The sequence below is a fragment of the Semicossyphus pulcher genome, unplaced genomic scaffold, assembly GCF_022749685.1.
Source record: "Semicossyphus pulcher isolate SPU_LCO1_2020_fin unplaced genomic scaffold, fSemPul1.0.p SCAF_10, whole genome shotgun sequence".
Taxonomy (NCBI): Eukaryota; Metazoa; Chordata; class Actinopteri; order Labriformes; family Labridae; genus Semicossyphus; species Semicossyphus pulcher.
Window position 1 is genome coordinate 1,756,148 of NW_027211604.1, and position 19,603 is coordinate 1,775,750.

General features: G+C 42.6%; 1 protein-coding gene across 1 annotated transcript in view; it reads right to left on the reverse strand.

Annotated features, from left to right (window-relative positions):
- The window catches only part of LOC138598501 (polypeptide N-acetylgalactosaminyltransferase 10-like), a 63,546-nt gene that overhangs the window by 25,558 nt on the left and 18,385 nt on the right, over nt 1-19,603 (reverse strand). The window contains exons 3-4 of the mRNA XM_069670298.1: nt 17,732-17,870; nt 13,494-13,660 (exon numbers count right to left, since the gene is read on the reverse strand). Of these exons, the coding sequence (XP_069526399.1) occupies nt 13,494-13,660; nt 17,732-17,870 (306 nt within the window). The remainder of the gene's footprint in view (nt 1-13,493; nt 13,661-17,731; nt 17,871-19,603) is intronic.

Genomic DNA, 19,603 nt, shown 5'->3' on the forward strand with positions numbered 1-19,603 from the left:
TTGCTGCTATCATTAAAAAAAGGGTTCTTGAGGGAGTGGCCGGGCATGTTGCTGTGCAGCCCACCATCGCTCCAAGTCATAATTAAAGGAAAGACACCACAAATTAAATGATCGCAGCTGACACCTTGGAAATACACCTTTACACTTACGCTACAATACCCCTGCAGTGTCCTGCAGGCTACAGGTTGATGAAACAAGCAGAATCACATCATCTGCATACACACACAAACACATGAACTGACGCCCTTCAGTTCTTGGCAGCTACAACACATTCTGTTCTGGAAAACCACCAAATTGTGTTAATGAGAACTAGACTCGCATAAAAATACTCCAGTTATTCAAAATAAATTGTTCATTGTCAGAAGCAAAGCAGTTTAATTCTACAATGGCAAACAGCAGGATTCATTACCTTTCAGATGTAACAGGTCCTAAGTCTTTCAGGATTTGATATATGCATGCAATGTGTTTTTTTAAATGTACTGTCATGCATACATTTGGGGTACACTGTAGCCTGGACCTGGAATCATCCTCTGCAATCACAATGGCTCAGGTCTTAAAGAGCTCAAATAGTGGACGTTACCTGGATGTACTGATTACTAAAGTATGGAATGGAGATTTGATAAATATAGAAGGACTACTGGTGGCTGTGGCTCAGTGGTTGAGTCGGTCGTCTCTCAATCACTTTGACATCCACACAACACACATAATATCTGTCTACTAGAAAATACTGTCAGCTGAGGATGGTCACATGACTGTGTAGCTAAAAGACTATTGGCATGTATGTGAACATGTGGTGAAAAAGCAATAATAATGTCACGAACCAAAAAAAACAAAGAACCAATCATGTTTTAACCAAGATGGTAAAAAAAAGGTGGTTCATTTCTTCTGCAAAAACTCCCAATAATGAATTTGCAAACAGTTGTAATAGCAGTTACCTCAGAGAGACAGTCTGTCCGTCTGAGAGAAACACTTTGATGATTTAAATAACAGATTCAATCAGGACAGAACCTGAAATAACCTCATTGGAGGTCGCTATGCATTCACATAAATAGCATGTGGTTATCTCACTTTCAGATAGTGAGCTAACATTTACCCAACGCTGCGAGATAATAATATCTTTGCCACCAGCTGCGTCCACAAAAGAAAGAAAAAGTAAATTCTGTCCTTCAGGATCTCAGCAAGTTTTTTAAAAAACTTTTTGGAGTTGTTGCCACATGTAGGGAAAGTTTGTGCACTCCAACAGGAAATGACAACACCTTTACAGTCATGCAACACAATCAGGATGCAAAAGCTGTGTTCACATGGCAAAACGTACTGTTATTTATTGTTTTAAACTGTGAAGACAGTCACACACAGATAAACTGACTGTCAAAATGAAAACAGAGAGTCGCACATAGAAACCTGCAAAGCTGAGATAAGTGGCACTTTCAAGGACTCAGCCCAGAAAAAGAATTTCATCTTGTTATGTACGTACATCAAATTATTGTTATATAGTTTGCCGAATGACGCTGAAATGATTGTCTAAACGAGAAGAAAGACGCTTTTATGATGGGTAACGATGATGTTATGAAGGAGAAAACAAGCATAAATAATAAAAGACGTCTGTATGCACTTCTAAATTACCACCTGAAGATCTGGAGTAAACAGTCGGTGCAGAAGGTGAAAACAAAAGAGGAAGAATAAAACAATCCTGTATGAGTGGATGGTTTTACAGCTGGTTTTGTTCTGGAGGTTGCAGCTCTGTTTAAAGGAGCTCTGCAGCAGCACCCTTTCATATTCTGCATCATACCCACAGAGGGAGGTTGTAGTCGGTCCTGCATGTGTTAAGCTGTGTTAAGCTCCGGGCCCTGTGGGGGCAGACAGTCAGGTTGTGTTCTAAAAAGGGTTCCTCTGAGCTCTTCTGATGTGTGCTCAACAAATGTGTTGTGCCACCTAGCTGGAAAGTTTCCAAAATCACAAGTGTGCCAAAAAACAAGATGCTGCACATACATATGTGCTGTTTAGTTTGAGTGCACATCAAACTCCACAGTGCAGACCAGTGGAGATAATTAAATCCCTATTGTTTTCTGATATTCTAAATTTATCTGACTCTGCAGTTTAGATAAATATGCATGAGCCCAAAATATTACAAACAAACACAGGACACTTTACTGTAGATAAAGGACTACCGTTTCTTACCGCTGCTGCTAACACTGTGAGGGTTGGATGAATTCTTTACACCTTTGTGTGACTTTGTTCACCTTGAAAAGGATGTATGACGTGTTTTCTTGTGTGATGAACTTGAACTAATGAATGCAGCATAACATCAAGGCACGACACGTCGTGTAATGTACTGTAACGTAACAAAATGATATATATGTGCATGTTTGCTGATTTAAGTACTAATTTTAACCCAAACCACAACATGCAGCCTTAATCGAACCACGCTGTGATCTTTACATGAAGTAAATCGCGGGTTAGAAAAGCTTTCTTCTTTTCCCACAATTTCCTAGTTTGGGATCAATAAAATCCATCCATTCATCTACCTTCCTATCTTCCCATGTGCAGTTGTTATTGGGATCATGTCCGATTTACAGTAGTGTAGTTCAATCACTTAATGGGATGTTAAGAGGTCGTGTTACTTTCACCTAATTCTGTGAGATCAGATTACTATAGTTAGCTAAGTTTATCTTTCACACTGATGTCTGGCATCATTATTCGTCTGTCCCACACCTTGCCTCACTCTTTTAACTCCTCCTTTGTCTGTGTATTACGAGTTGTTCCAAACCTGTGAGGAGGAAATGGGAAGTTGGTCACCTAACACTCCACTCTCCTCGACCTTTCACAGAATGGATGTTGTTAAGAAAACATCCATAAAATAAAAATCTGACTCTTTCCGTCATCAATTGTTCAGCAACCCTTTTGCAAGATTTTTTATAGTGGAAAAAAATGATATAAAACATTCAGGGCTTAATTCCCTTCCTTGTAACCCTAGCCCCCCTATATGTGCAACAGATGCCCTATCAGAGACAAATCACCCAGTGGCTATTCAATAAAGCTACAAACTACATTTTCTAGGCTATAACTTAATCCAGAGGCCAATACATTACAAAAAGCTACGGTAGATGGTCTTTATTTGTCCCTCACAGTAAACGTGACTCATCTGGTCGTCTCCTCATCAGAAGAACGTTTGAATCGATCAGCTCCCGCTGATGGCTCAACATCTCTAAATGGCAACACTTAATTAGCTCCTTTTGTCCTCTGTCGTCTGTCTCCCTCTCAACCCGCTCTTCATATCGCTCTCTCGCTCGTCTCCGTCACACTTCACTGAGCTCCATTACCTCATTATCTCCCTACACCCTCCGCCACATACACAAACAGATACACACACACAAACACCGACACGAATGAATAAACATGCTGAACTTTGCTCACACTCCGTTTCCTCTCTCTCTCTCCCTCCATCCTCGCCTCCATCTCTTCCTGTCCTACAGATCGTCTCCTATCTCCTCATCAGCGCCTGTTCCTCTGCCCACCTCTCCATCATGCAGATTGTGTGATAAGACTGTTCAAAGTGGCTCTACATTGCTGACAGCAGCTTGCACAGGCAGCCAAACAAACTTCATTATTAATGAAAATGTCCTACAATTAAACGAGTCCATTTTGTACTGAACAGAAACTTACTGTGTGTACAGTATGTTGATTTCTATGCTGTCCCAAGATGCCCCAGTATTTGCTTATCGGCATGAACAGAAGATAATGCTAGTGATTGAAAAGGGCTCTCGGCCTGCCTCTACAGCAGTCACAAACTCTAAACAACTGCTCTGCTTTAACTCTGTAAGTATTCATGGTCCAATTGAAACGTAAGCCGTTTCCCCTCTGGTCAAAAACCCGCTAACACTCTGCTTTTTCGCTTAATGGGAAAGGCTACAATCAGCATTCAGAACCGGGACTCTCCAGTACACCCGGGTAATTAACGCCTCGGCTCCGATCGGCATTGATGGGAACACAAAACCAGTGCGACACGTAAATCTCCGCCCCCTCTCCGGCGCGATGCTATGCTCCGTCGGTAACTTCTGCGACTCCTCGTCATCTCACCCACAAATTCAGCCCGTCTCCGTCCGAGCAGCGCTCAAACATCGTTCCAAATTTGTTGGCACCGAGTTTGATACACAGACTGAATGAGTGATAGATACAACAAAGACCTAACCACCGTAACATCTTCACTGTTTGCTAACCCTGTCTCTGGCGCGTTTGTGACGACCGACGGTGACGCAGCAGAAAAGAGACCGACAGGAGGATACTTCACTGGCAATGGGAAAAGAGACAATCAGCAACACGCTAATTTTGGTGGGAAAGGGGTATTATTGAGGTGACTCCCTACATTTCCTCACCACCACCACCATGTCAACATCTTGAGAAACAAACTTGATAGATGCTAAAGGCTACTTTGTGTGGGCTCGCTTCCTTTGGTGCTTAATTAAACACAAACTTTGAATTTGGCACATTATGTATCTCATAATCCAGAGGCTGCAATGAGTTGACATTTATTTTAAAGAGTTATGCCCCATTAAGGGCCTCTCCTCTTGTGCCATCCTCAGACATATGATAACTCTGGCTCACAGAGTAGCTACATCATCACAATGTTGTACATGTTTTATTTCAGTCTGGTTTAATTGGGGTCCAGATTGAGCTGATTCTGACTTTTGAAATTCAAAAAAAGGGTTAAAATTGAAGCTTTTAGGACTTGGTCTAGAAAGGTTGTGTCTTGTTCATTTGCTCCATGCAGTGCTCAGAAGCTTTTGCTGATCGGTCAATCGAAGAAAACTCAACAGGAGGAGAAGATCTCAGACCACTCAGACTCATGTTGTTCCTCTATGATTCACACTGTGTGGTAAAATATCAGCATGGCAGCAAACAGCACGTTATTCTCTGCCTCTGTTATTCCCTGTCTCCTTGATGTCCTGGCCATTTGGAAAGACAGACAGAAACATTGTTGGTATTTATTACTTTCAATATTCAGTCAGAAAATAAGGCCTGTGCAAGAATGTCTGTCGCTCCAATCACACGTGGTGTGGTTGGCAGCACTTTGCACCATCAATAATTTTCCATTTGAACACAGTGACATATTTCTGCACAATTAACATCCATGTCCTCGAGTGGTCGGCTCTGTGGTGGCTCCAGGCTGCAGGCTGCTGGCTGCTGGAAGCCGTGCTGTCTGACCAACAAATCTCCTCTACATGAGTGGAAATACTTCAAAAGTCACTCAACACAAGAGCAGCGTACAGGTCACACATATTTCCAGAAGAAGCATTGCAGCTATTTGTTCAGCTGATCCCATCGGGAAGCAGAAAGTAGCAAAGTAATTGGATGATCAATCAGCCAATGGCAGGTTTCCATCACAGAGGAGCTGATAGTGCAGTGTGCCACCGCAGCCCCACTGAGTTAATACAAGCTCTGCTACTGGCTGTGATTACATGAATAAAAATCGATGGTATTGACAAATGCAACTGAAGTATTTACAGAGGGTTTGGACAGAAGGCCGGACGAAGTGTTCAGTTTACAGGCTCTGCGGTGGGCAAACTTAAAAGGAGAGTTTTCATCTGAAATTACACTCAATCATGGTCGAAGAGGAACCTGAACAGAGCGTTTTCAACAGTTATTAGTTTAACTACTTTCCTCTGAAGCAACTGTTTGATCAGTGTTTGTCACTGTACAAAGTACAGCAGTGATTCAGGATCTACTGGAGGGAAAAAAAGTGTCTTAAAAAAGGCTGCCAACAGTACACAACAGTCTTTTTTTGAGTTTGTAGTTAGAAAGAGTTAGAAAGGATTATACATTACAAAACATGCATCCAATATTAACTGATTAATGGCAATAGAGGCTTCAACGCCCAGGAGACTTGGGTATGCTCCCCGGTGAAAGAAAAACATGTCAACATTTTCACCCACACCATGATGTTTCCTAGACTTCACCTTCTTCGTGCCTTCACCTAATCAAACAAAACAGTTCCTGTAAACCACAAAGGACGGAAGACAAGATGCTTGAGGGGCCTTGAAACATGCAAAATCAGTGCATTTTAGCAATTTACTGGCAAAGGGATCGAACATTGATTGAGTGATCTACCATTTTTTTAACATAAAATTTAATAATTTATTTAAGAAGTTTCCACAGATGTTTTGGTACTTTTTCTCCCCTTAAACACGTATCCCAATTGAAATCCATTGTCATTTGTGGGCATCAAACTTTACAAAGGCTGAGCTCTGGTGGATCTTTGAGAGTCGGATTTGGGAGCTTTGTAGTTCAGATCCCAGGAACAGCGGATATCATGGAACATACGCGGCTCCAGGAGGCATATACAGTAACATACACACTCTTATACAGCGTTCCATCTCCTCGCTTCTTCTTCCTCTCAACCCTGGTGTACAGAGGAAGGAGATAACTTTCTGTTCTTTTCTGTTTCTGTGTGACCAGTTACAGCTACTTTCCCTGCCCCGTCTGGCCATAAATCCGTGAAATGACTTGCGCTTGGCCAGCAGAATTCATTGCTCACGCTCATCCACCGATGCTAAGCTGCTAGACACACACACACAACTATTTACCCAGTGTGACTGTCCTTAAACAGCCGAGGGGACGCTGTGGAAATCACTCCTTTTTTATAATCACATTAGTAGAGTTAGGTAATGCTAGCATTATGATATATGACAATACAATGAGCCCAATACTGTGTTGATAAAGTGGTGATATTCACATTAAAGTAACGGTAAGGGTTAACCCCTTTAAGGACTAAACCTTGATATGATATTTAATGCAAACAGGGAGTGGCAGAAACAAAACAAGAGGAGAAGAAGAAGAAGAAGAATCAGAAGGATCAGCAGAGTCTAAACAGGTAGAGACTCTCCTGATATCACGCCGACTGGTCTTCAATCAAACCAAAACAGCACGTCACTCCACTGCTCATATCCCTCCACTGCCTCCCAGTCGCCAGTCGCATCAAATTCAAACCCTGTTGCTCGCTTACAAAACAGCAACACAAACGTCTCCTGCCTACCTGAACGCCCTCATCCAGGTCTACACTCTGTCCCGCCCACTACGCTCTGCCAATGAAAGGCGCCTGGTACTCCCATCACAACAGGGCCCCAAGTCTCTAACTAGGCTCTTCTCCTCAGTCGTCCCCCGGTGGTGGAACGAGCTACCAAACTCCACTCGGTCCGCAGAGTCCCTTTGACCTTTGAGAAGAAGCTAAAGACCCAGCTCTTTATGACCTCTGACCTTCATGATATTGATGCTATTGATGATGATGAATTCGAGGATGTAGTTTATGCTGACTAGGATTTTCATGATGATGATGATGATGATGACTATACTGATCTTGTTGATGTTGCTGATGATGATTATTATTTAAAAAAATAAATAAATAAATAAAACGCCCTATACACTTCCTGTCAGCACCAGTGTCCGATCACACTTGAAGCTGTTTGTTGGCTCTTACTGACTTCGTTCCCTCCTGTCCTGATCATTGCTTGTGTTATGTAACGTATCCCAAATGTTTCCAACAATGTTCAAACCCAGAGGAATCTGTATGTAATGTTTTAAGTAAACAGTGAGTTTCATTTTTCATCTGAATTCAGTTTCATAACATGAACAAAGACTAAACACAACATAAATTAAGTGTTGACACTTTATCTCGGCTGCCAACATGATTTGGTCAGGTCAAACAGAGCTTTATTTTATTTATTGATTTTTCTTCTCTGAAGCAACAACTCACATGACCCCACGGTACTTTACAGTAAGACTGATGTACAAGTCCAGCTGAAATACCCGATAGTTATGAACTCAATCTCTCATCCTTTAAATAAATACATGTGAAGCTTCTTGTCAGGTATTTTCCTTTTCCTAAACGGATAGAAATCCAGGTTATTCTAATAGTGTCTGTTATTATACACTGTGTAAAGACAGCAGCCGAGCAATTCAAAGACAAATGCCAGACATGGAGGCACTGCACGACATGTCTGTAAATCCAGGCAAATATCCTGCAGCAAAGTTTCATTATGACATTATCGAAGTGAACAAAGTGGTCTGATTTTTCCTGAGCCATCAAGCTGTGGCTTCAACTCTAAGAATGGCTTATTCAGGATTATATATGGGGCTTTAAATTTAGACATTTCACAATCTCTAAAGGCTCGTTTAGAGGCAAAGAAAGAAGGAAAGAAAGAGTTGAAACGAGGAGATATAAAAGAGCCGTTGTCAGCTCTGATAGCAACACTTGCTCACTGTCTGTAGCTCAGTGTCACGCTCGAGCTGCTGGCTGTAAATCAGAGCTGCCTGCTGGTCAGATGTGGCAACAGAGTGAGGGGGAGTGAGGCAGAGCGAGGGATAAACAGAGAGGAAGAGACTGAATGATGGAGGTCACTCCACCCCGGCATTCAGAACTGGCCTTAACTAAAACTTTAATTAAACAAAATATGAAGAAAGATTAAAAGTCATGTTAGAAAATGTCTCTCTGTTTTTATCTCAAAGAATTTTGCTGTTTACTGATCGCTGTCAGCCACACTGGAGCCGCATTCCTACTAACAGCGTGAGAGGGAGAGAGGCAGAGTGCGGTAAAATAGGGATGCAGAGATGAATGATGGAGGTCACTCTACCCTGACATGCTGAACTGGCCTCAATGAATCCTATAATTAAAGAAGAAAGTGTACAAAGCTGGAGGAAAGGAGGTGTGTGGTGAAAGACTGGTGGGTTGTAATATTTACTCTACAGCGAACTGAAGGGCCACGGCATGTGGGAGGGAGAGGACAGACGCTTCAGTGCAAAATCTGCAATCTGCCACGGGCTGGAAATTAAGAGAATAAAAAGAAAATGAAGACGCAGACGCCTGATTTCCGACTGTTACGTGACAGCAGGGGGTATTCTCATAAAAAGCCTCTTTTTAGTGGAAAACATTAAAAGAAAAGGGGAGAAAAGCACCAATCCAAATCTGATTATACCAACTAAGCAAAATGAGATCTCCAGAAGACGTGCTTAGTTACTGTTGTTGCAAATCGAATGTAAAAGCAGCAGCACTCTTCAACAAACGAGGCGTTATCAGCCACATTTTGGACACATTCTGTGCGGTTCGGTCCCTGCATCAGTCTGAAATATTGCAGGTAGTTACAGTGTAAACAGTAACAGCCACAGTGGGCTGAAAAGAGCTGCAGGCGACAGACTCTTACTGCGGCTTGATACCGGCACACCTTCAACATGTCATGGAGGTAAACAGATTTATCTCGCTGTGCTGTGCGGTGCGGTGGGAAAACACTCGCACTGCGCTAGCACAGGTCGATTGTTAGTGGCTCTGTGAGACTAACACACCTCCTGTGGAAAAGTGAAACATAAAAAAGAGCCACAGGTGTGAGTACGTATAGAGGGCTTGATGAATGAAAGGACAAGAGGTTACTGCCACAGCCAGTTTTCCCATCATACCTCCAGGGCTCTTGTTGCTATGATACCTCTCCAGCATCACTGCCACCTGACTAATGGTATTTGCTGTCTGCAGCTTGCAGAGAAACGGACTGAAACTAAATTTGAAGTCAGCGACTGATTGATTGAGGCAGGAATTCAGTAAATAACAGTTTATATCCTCTTTTGTAAGTTAATGTTATTTTTAATGTATGGGTGATTAATAAAGGAGAGTTTTGGAGAACTATTCACTCTCTGTTCAACAACGTCAAAGCCAATTCAAGATTTATTCTTCTTCTTCTTCTACCCCGTCAACATCATCATTAGTCTCTTTTCCTCTGACAGGATATCAGTACAGAAAATATCGAGCCAAGACTGGAACAGGAAAGGCTTAGGGCTTTCTGCCAGAAAGCTGTCGCACAATATTACATACTTCTCACAGGATATCAGAATCGCGCAAAGTTCTAATGGTTTGGTCGAGTTACCGTAAGCCAGATCAGCCAGGTCAGCCCAGTTACAACCAAGAGTCAGGTTGATGAACTGTCAGTCGTCAGGGACAGGCTGATAAAGAAGAGAGAGATGGAAATGCGGCTCACTCTCACCAACACTGGAGGGTTCCTTTAATGACCACATTAAAGGTGCATTGTGTATTAATCATTTTATATTACCAATGTGTGAAGGGGTAGTAGAGGAACTGAAAAACTGAGACCTTCCCCAGCTTCCTCCAACAGCCTGTGGGCTGATTTCTATGTAAAACATTCGGGCTGGCGAAAAGACCGCGAAAAGAAGACTTTCTAGAGCTCATTCTCCTCCCCTACAGTCAACAGCGTGCAACACGAGACACTGCAAGCTGTGAAATGGAGACGGATAATGTTAACAAACGACTGGCACCCACAACAACACCAACACGAAGTACACGCAAGAATGAAAAAAAAAAAGTTTAATCTAGTGACGCCCGTGTGGTCAAACAGGAGTGTGACCGACGTCGGGGGAAAACTAGAGTCAACATCGGCAGGGCACGCGAAACATGGAGAGACTCGGCTTTCTTGCTACTGGACAGGTAAGCCGACATCACCGCAAAGCATGTGAAATATATATCATTGTGATATTGTGGATTTAGCTGGCTCACGTTAGCCACTGCTTGTGATGATTTGCTGGTTCGCCGGTGTAATTTGCTGTTTGGTTACGAAGCACAATGCAAGATTCATGCAGTGTATTTACGTTAGAGCTAGTTGGCTAACCTTAGCATGCTCGCTAACATTATAACTAGCAAAACACTATCTGAGTGTGTATGTCAGTTATCTAGCTTGACAAATAACTTCTCCAGCTAACACGTCAAACGGTGTTGATTTTGGCCAACAGTAAATTCTGTAGCAGAACAAAGCAAATGTGTATAACTACCGATGGTTTTCTATTAGCGAATGTCATTGCATTATTTGCTGAGGCTAAGGTTAGCCAGCTAGCTGTAAGACGGCAACAAGCTACCGTTAGCAAACAAGCAAATGTTAGCTTGTTTGCCGGTTAGCCAACGTAGCAAAATACCGTCGAGTGGATGACATCAGTGCGTTGATTGGTTGACTGCAGTTCACTCAACAGCCAACGGTGTCACTAACAAGTAGCTAACAAGTTACACCTTTATTAAAACTGGAGGTCATGTCTTTAATGACAGCGTGTATTCTGAGTCTTCTCAGAGGCAAACTTGTCAATGTTTTGAAAAAGTGCCTCATCATGAGTGAGTTCCCCTCAGGATGACTGTTACAGGCTCTTCTGCTGCATAATGAAGTGTTATAAATATAACAGGCCATTAGTATGACTGTAGGCTCTGTGGACGCTGCGGAGCAGAGCGAGGGAACTCGGCGTCAGCAGAACTCACTGGGAGGGTTCGCTCTGTGTCTGTGTGTGTGTGTGTGTGTGAAGAGAAGTGGCTTTGGGCCTCAGGGTGGGCCCGGGATTTTAATGACTTACACAGATTGATTGTTTTGTGAATAAGAATGGGATCATGAGCTGCTTTATAGTGATGGTCTTTTATTTTAGCTCTTATTAACAAGGACGTCTGAAAATGGCACCAAGCAACAGGACCAAAAGGTTGTGTGACGTGTGCGTTAATGTGTGCATTCACATCAGGTTGGACTTTCAAAATGAAGCTTGCTCACTTTTGGAAATGCAAGAAAGGAAAAGTCATGTGATGTCATCTTCAGGTCATCATGAACATGTAGGTAACATTTTGAAACAGAATTTTGTTTATTTAAGGCATCAAACATGCCTGGTTATGTTTAGGAAAGATCTTGACCTTGAAATACATCATTAAACTAAGTTTATTATTACCCCTTTTCGACCGAGGCAGTTTCAGGGCCGTTTCGCAGCTGGCGCTCAACTGAGAACCATTGTTTTGTGTTTCAGTGAAAGAACTGTCTCTCAGCCATAGCGGCACACAAAGGTGTTGGATAAGCTATCTTTGGGATCTAATGTGATTCTGAAAAGCCAGGAGCAACACCAGAAAACATGCCATGTAGTCCGCGATCGATGTTGTGAGGGAAAGTTCGCGCTAGCGCTGCTGGAAAAAGCAGTCATGTATAGAGTGACGTCATGACGTGGCTCTTCCACAGGCTCTGGCAGGTGGAAAAACAAACTGGTAACCAGCACCAGCAGCAGCCCATAACTAGAACCAGAACCAAACAAGAAACACACAACACACCAAAGCGAATACACAGTTAAAACAATCCAGCCCTACTTATTGCTCTATTTACCACATTCTTACATGAAATGATTCTCATCTTTGTCAATTAATCTGATTCACATATTGAGCGCCACGCTGTAAGTCTAAGCCACACCTTATAATGATTCACTTTTTCTCTCCTATTCTTCCCTTGCTCCCTAATTTATTATGCAAGTGTTCAAAGCCGAGTATTGATTGGTGGTTTTCTGCACAGTAACTGTCCTGGATTATTTTCTCTGACATTTTAACACCAGCGCCTCAACCAGAGACCAGAGCCAATTGAAGTTCACTTTGTCTGTGTGTCTCTTAAGCCTTAATTAAAGCCAGTGTAATTTCTTATCAAAGGACAGTGACAGTGAGAGGAAGTGTTAGAGCAGAGGGTCTGCAGAGGTTAAATCCCCTCCCTGCCGCTGTGTAATGTCCGTCCTGAAAGCGGGCCCAGGCTCAGTCCAGGTTCAGCCCAGGCTCAGCCCAGGCTCAGCCCAGGTTCCAGGCTATTTTCACAGCATAGAGTTGCAGTTTGTAGTGATTTCACAATTCAAGCCAACACAAACCAAAACATGTTCACTACACTACCAATATTTTAAAAATAAGACTCTTAAGTAACTGTCCTTTAGTTTTAAGTTGTCGATTATTGTTGTACTTCCGCCATTTTTCTTTCTCCCTTCGCTCAGCTGCAGCGGTGGGAGGGTTCGGTCTCTGAGCTCTGATGGGTGTTAACCTCTAAATGAGTCTGAGGCAGCGGAACATCTCATTACCGCCGAGACGAGAGGTAAACACATCCTTCAACGAGGGACCGTGACAGAGAGCACTAATTAACAAGGAATTAAACACTTTCTTAAGAGGGCCGGTGAAGAGAGAATGAGAGAGGAAATTACATGCAGACAGGTGCACGCACACACACATACACGTATACGCACACATACGCACACAAAGCTAATGGAAAGTTGTTGTCTGCAAAGATAAAAGGTTTAAAGCACCTCTCTGCAACTCATTGAATTCTCAATCTGGTTTATTCTATTTGAGCTCAAACTCAACCTGAGTAAGGCTGGTCGGTGTCTTTGATACTGATCTCTACATTTATTTGAATGCTATTCTGAAATAGAATTTTTAAGCACAGTCCCTTGAAATTTTAACATCAACATACTATCGTCAGCATTATCTGAAAACACTTATTTACTGTAAAAAACTATCCAGGGCCAAACCTGTTGGCTTCCTAATGACCTTGGTCCACTCATCTTACAGTAAAATAACACTTCACACAATTTAGAATTCACAGTAAAGGATAAGGCTGAGGATGTTTTAATCAGTGCATCTGTGTGTTTTCTTCTCAGTGCAGTGCAGAGTGTGCACCCTGTACCTTTGTCACTGAAGTCGTCGACCAGGATGACCTCTGCGATGAGCTGTGGAGGAGAGCGGTTGAGCACGCTGTGAACCGTCCTCAGCAGTGATGACCAGCCCTCGTTATGGAACGGGATGATGATGCTGGTGTTGGGCAGCTTCTCTGCATGCAGCTTCTTCTTACAGCTACACAAAGGCAAAATACACACAGACATATAAATATATGAGGGATTGTGTTTTTTTTTCTCCATACATCCTGTTGAGTGACAGAAGAAAGCATGCCTTTCACATCCCTCATCCAGAAACCTGCAACACTCGCCTCCTCTGCAGATCTCGGGTCAGTGAGGTGACATATGGATTCAAATGGATGTGTTTGAGGCGGGAAGGCAGCAGTTCTACTCAGCTGACTGAAATCCACATGCAATCTTCGCTGAAACCAAGATTCAATCCATTTTCTGTCATTTGCTGTTACAGTACAAACTGTATTTCCTGCCTCTTATAGAGAAAGGAGGCATTGCCCCATTGTATATATGGGCCTAGTTCAGGCAGACAACTCAAACTGCACTGATTTAATAATTGATATGCATCACTTCCACAGTCGCCTGACAAACACGTCCTCCCAATGTGGCGTCTATTGAAGCTGCAAGATTTCCGCTCGCTCCCTCTGCTCTGTCATTGCCATCGCTGCCCTGCACCAGTGCTGCACTCTTACTTTCAGCCCCACCACCACCCCAGCATCCACCTGCAGGCTCCAGCTAGGGGGGTTTAAGGAATAATCTTATCTCTCCTCAAATTTCTGCATGTAAAATAAATCTGCGAGGAGTGATGAGGTCAGAGCCGAGACGCCAAGCACAAGCTGTGTTCTGCTGCTGCAACAAACATTTCAAACTATAACAACGTGAGTTGTCTGACTGTAATACACATCAACTCTTGTTTGAAAGTGTCTCTGAGTGTTACACAGAATTATACAACATATATTAAAAAAACATGTGTGCAATCATGAATACTGAGGTATAAAGTTGCATTAGTGCAATCATACGTCAACTGTTTTTGGCTGCCCTGATCTCAGACCCATTTTGCAATCCAACATTGTTAGTCAGGGCCTTTAAAGACTGTTGATGTGATGATGAACATAACTTGTTTACAAACTGATACTAGGACTGATTTCTGATCTGACACTGTTAACTTTTGAGGTCAGAGTGTGGTTAATAAAACAAGTTTGTCCTTCTCTGTTAGACTGAAAAAAGGCAAACGATGATTGTTGAAAGGAAAGTAACAGTGTCAAGTCTGATGCTTTCTAACACCATCCATTCACCCACCCCACATCCCTATGTGGACAATATAACAACATCATACTACATTACCGTTAGTCTTGACAGATTTGGGCACTAAAACTGCTGGCTAAGGTTTTACAAAAGTAGGGTCATGTATGTACGATAGTAAAAATGACTCTGACTCATGGTGTTACACAGACAAGAAACCTGGTCTGATGGGTAAAAGTCTTGTTTCACCTCCCCTGATCTGGTCTTCCTTGCTCTTGCTCTATCAACCCCTCTTACCAATAGATTATACCTTTCTTCTTGGCTGTCTAGGAGGTAGAGTGGCTCTGCTACCTTTTGTCTATGCTCCTGATGTCAACTGATAACAGCCATTTGGTGGGCTGATTTGATCAGCCGGACAGAGAGATATTACTGTATGTCATCTGCATAGAAGAGTAACAAGATGTATAATGTGATCTACTGGCAGCATCACTGAGAACAGAACTGGTGAACATGTTTTCTGTTTGTCATATTGCCGTGGTCCTTAGGGGTCATTGCTTGTTGTTAGTCTGATGCTGTAATTTCTCTACATGTTTGTTTCTCAAAACAAAACTTCCAAGAACTGTTTTTGGACAGACAGACACAACACCTTTGAATAATTCACCTCCCAGCTGCTGAATGCAGCTCGGTGCATCAGGCTCCACAGTGATGCCTCTGAAATGTTCCTCCTGAATCTGAGACAGCTCTAATTTTATTATTTGCTGCACATACAGCTGTTATCAGCCGCCAACATGTGCTCAGATGACGGGTTACAGCGATCACGTTGTACATGATCATCGCAGCAAGCAGCAGGACCCTTGCAGAGGAGCTAATCGTGGGAAGAGAGTTATGCTCCCTCGCCGGAGGGGAGAGTGAGAAAGTGTGTAGTGAACTGTGTCAGTCGATCAATGTCTGTGTTGAACATCAGCTTGCGTGTTACTCATTCAAATATGAACGCTGGGAGACAGGCAGGCAGAGTGATCGACAGGCAGCCGGCTGGTTACTCTTAACAAACCCTGTCCAATTCCACAGGGGATGCAGGTGTGCTTGTGTATATATGTGTGTGTTTTTGTGTGTGTGTGTGCTTCAATTAAATCTTGTCGGCGTGCAGAAATGGAATGTGTCAGTCGCAGGTCTGGAACTGGCTGCCTCTGAGGCGCAGACAACATGCCAATCACCACATGCTGCCTGCAGGGCAGCAGGGTGAAGGAAGACTGTGGCGGGAGCAGCCGCTGGTCGGCGGGTAGAGCAGGTGTGTCCGTCTGATTGGTCACAGGAGCCTGACGGGAGTCTGGCAGCCGCAGGGGCTGAATTAATCCTCACTACCGCTCATTCATTTTTCGCATCTGCATGCTGATAATTCAATTACAACCTTCAAAAAAGAATGAATCATAAAGTTATAGCAGTTGTCATGGAAAGACTTAATGCAATTACAACTGCCTTTTCCCTATCGTAAACGTAACCATTCCAAACAAGCCCAGGAGTGTTTGGTCCATGTGTTATGTTGTGGCCAAATTGCATGTTATTGTTTCCACAAAAATGAGAAAGAGAACTGTCAGAATGATTATTTGATCTTATATTAAGGGTGCTTTCAAATATTGCAGCGTTGCAGGGCAGCTTGACGGATGGAGGAAGAACGAGGAAGAGGCAAATTGCGTTGCTAGCTCAACAGGGCCCAGATTTATTTCCTTGTTGCAGCAACAGCTAACCCGAGGTTGAGGTGTCCCCGGAAAAACAACAAACAGGTTGTCTCAATGCTTTTCTCGCTTAGCTCTTGCTAATTTTTGCCAATGTAAGCTAGGATAGGCTGATAGATGGAGGTAAGGACTTGACTTTCCAAAGGTTTGATATGATCTGAAACTATGCAGCAGTTCAGTTTTGGCCTTCAAACAGAGAGGAGGTGATTTTCTGCCCACCCTGACTTAGAATAACTCAGACAGCAGCTTTAAAAGTGCTGTTGTTAAAAGACTTCTAGACTTGAAATTTGCTAATGAAGATTTGTCTGACTCGAGCATGAACCAGAATCGCCACTATTCCTACGATAACAGTCCAGGATTCCCACTTTCACATGCATCTACATCAGTCAGCTTCAGAGCTGAAATGCAGGATGATGTTTGAGATGTTGCGTTTAGTATCTGTCAAGAGTCACGGCAAGAGACGTGTAAGGTCAAGGCAGGCCTGCTTTTATAAACTTTAATAAAAGATCAGTCATTGTGGGGAAACTGGCAGAAAGGACGCATTCAAAGCTGCTTTTCACATGAAGGAGAAGGGAAGGTCAAGTGTCAGAGGAAAGGTCTTGTCAGGCAGAAGAAAAGCTGTGAATAAAGGCCTTTCAAAATGCCGTTCATGAGTGAAAAGGGTGCCCATAGGTCACCTGAGTGTTGACAACTTCTGGTTTCTTAGAGAGAATTTCTAAAACTCTTTTTTCTGCCAGCAGCTGACACTTATTGCACCTTTCACTCCCTCCACGACCTGCTGTCCCGTGAAGATGAATAGTCAGGTGGAATTAAGATAATCCTGTATTGACCCCCAGGGAGAAAATTTAGGAATTAAATAGACTTCAAGAAAGTACTGAATGTAGACACCTTTTTTACTTGCTTTACCAGATCCATTTAATATTCACATAGTTGTTTTTTTATTTAAAGTGATTCAAATGATTCTGGACAAAGTCAAAGGACTGGTTCAACTTCTTTCAAAGTGTTTCCTCATCATTTTCACGAGCTCCATTAGAAAAGTGACCCAACAGTTTGTGGCAGAAGAAAAGATGAACAATGAACTTCTCATCTTTGAAATAAAATGCTACTAAGTAAACAACATTTTAATGGAAAATATTTTTACCAGCAAGCCAGAGCTTTCAGTGACTGCACAATACTAATTAAGTTTCTGACCCGGAGGAATAAACACACACACACACACACACACACACACCCACACACACACATATGAATGGAAGACTCACTTAGCATGGCGGATGTCGGGGAGGGAGCGGTTGAGCGAGATCCGGTCGCTGACGTAAATGTTGAAGCCGTTCTCCCTGTAGGCCTGGTCGACCCGGTCGGTTTCTGTCAGAGGGAACGGCTTCCCCTGCTCACCATTACCTGCATAAACACACACACACACACACACACATACAGGTCTGTGAAAAACACAAACTCCTCATGAGTACATGTGAGATTGTGCGTGCATCCCATACACATGTATTTGGAGTCAAATGCCAAATCTCCACACTCACTGACTCACAGACTTTGAGGCGCGTTTCCAGTCAGTGTGTGAGATCTTAGTGCCGTCCCAATGTCAAATCACCAAGTGTGTGAGGGCTCTGATGCCGACTTTTCAACACCAAATTACAGACTTCTCATCAGTCTGCATATCTGCAGACTTTCCTTTGGTAGTTACCCAGAGTTCATTGCCAACTTGGTGACAGTGAAAGTTTGAACAAACCACAAATAATAATATCTGTAAATGACAACATGTAGTTCATCACTTTTGTGGTTATTCATTGAGATGTTGTCTTTCAAAGGATTGACACTGAGGCCTTTCTGACTTTGATCGTTTGCTGAAACATGTAAACACTGTAATGTAAGAAACACAATTACATGCTGCATGTTGGCTGCTTTTCTGATTATTTAATGTGATGTCATGATAGTGTGACCCATTCCTCACTTTTATACAGTTCTCAAACCCTCATGGACTCACGCACTGCACGTCTGATGTCAATCTGTGAGGGTTGAGTGCTTCCGCTGTAGGGTGGAGATTTGGATTGGGCCAAACAGTTCTCCAATTTAATGCCACTTTTGCTCTTTGTCAGTTTTTTGTGTGTCCTAACACTACACACTACAAGTGGGCCAAAGATCTGTGGTCATAGCAGACACTTGCTTTTGCTGTAAAATAGGGCAATATAATGTTGATATTTAAATTAGTTGATTTGTATGAACTCCAGTCGAAAACCCAAAATGTATCTTGGTTAATAACAAAACAGGAAAATCATTTGAGAAGCTGCAACAAGCTGAAAAAATGACTTCAATAAATTATTTACCAATTACTCTCCAGTCGGTTGAGATATTGATTCATCAGGTAACTGTTTCAGCTCGAGAGTGAGACAATCAATACTTATACTGATCATATTACTGGACTGCTTTTACACTGAGCTTAGACGAATGACACGTACACACAAGCGTGAACCTAATTACTCTGTAACAGCCCTTTGCCACACAAACATCCTGAAATCTGAGCTCATTTCAGGAGTGCATCAAATTACACTGTGCTGCATGTTTCATTAGCCCCTCATCAATGCACTGCGCACTAACACACAAAGACGCATAGAGGCTGATCTATAGTCAGAGGAGAGCACCGAGTTAAAGCGAGCCGCCTTGTTCCATTAGGCAGAAATGATCTGTTTATACTCCTGAAGGTAATAACTGTGGAAAATAACTCCTCACTTTAATGGCTCATTTCAGAGATAAACTCTGCAGCTAATGCTGGGCTTTTACTGCGTAATAAAGTTTCTCCATAGATCACTTAAAGCACGTTTTCAGGTCCTCCTCAGGAAAATCTGAACTTAAGAAGAGGAGGAGATTCTTTCAGTAATTTGACATCTCTGATCCCTCACTGGAAATACACCCTGTCCTGACTTGTGAAATGAGCAGACAACTCATCTTAAATGTTGTGTCGGTATGGTCCAATTTCAGCTAAATATTGTGTTACGCACATTTTTTTTTTTAAAGAGGTTTGGGTCTTATCTTTGCCTTTTTCTCTGTTGCTTGAATATTTCATATTGTATAAGTTTGTGTCATAAATTCCTGCTCTATGTCCTCATTTTTCCCAGCTGGTT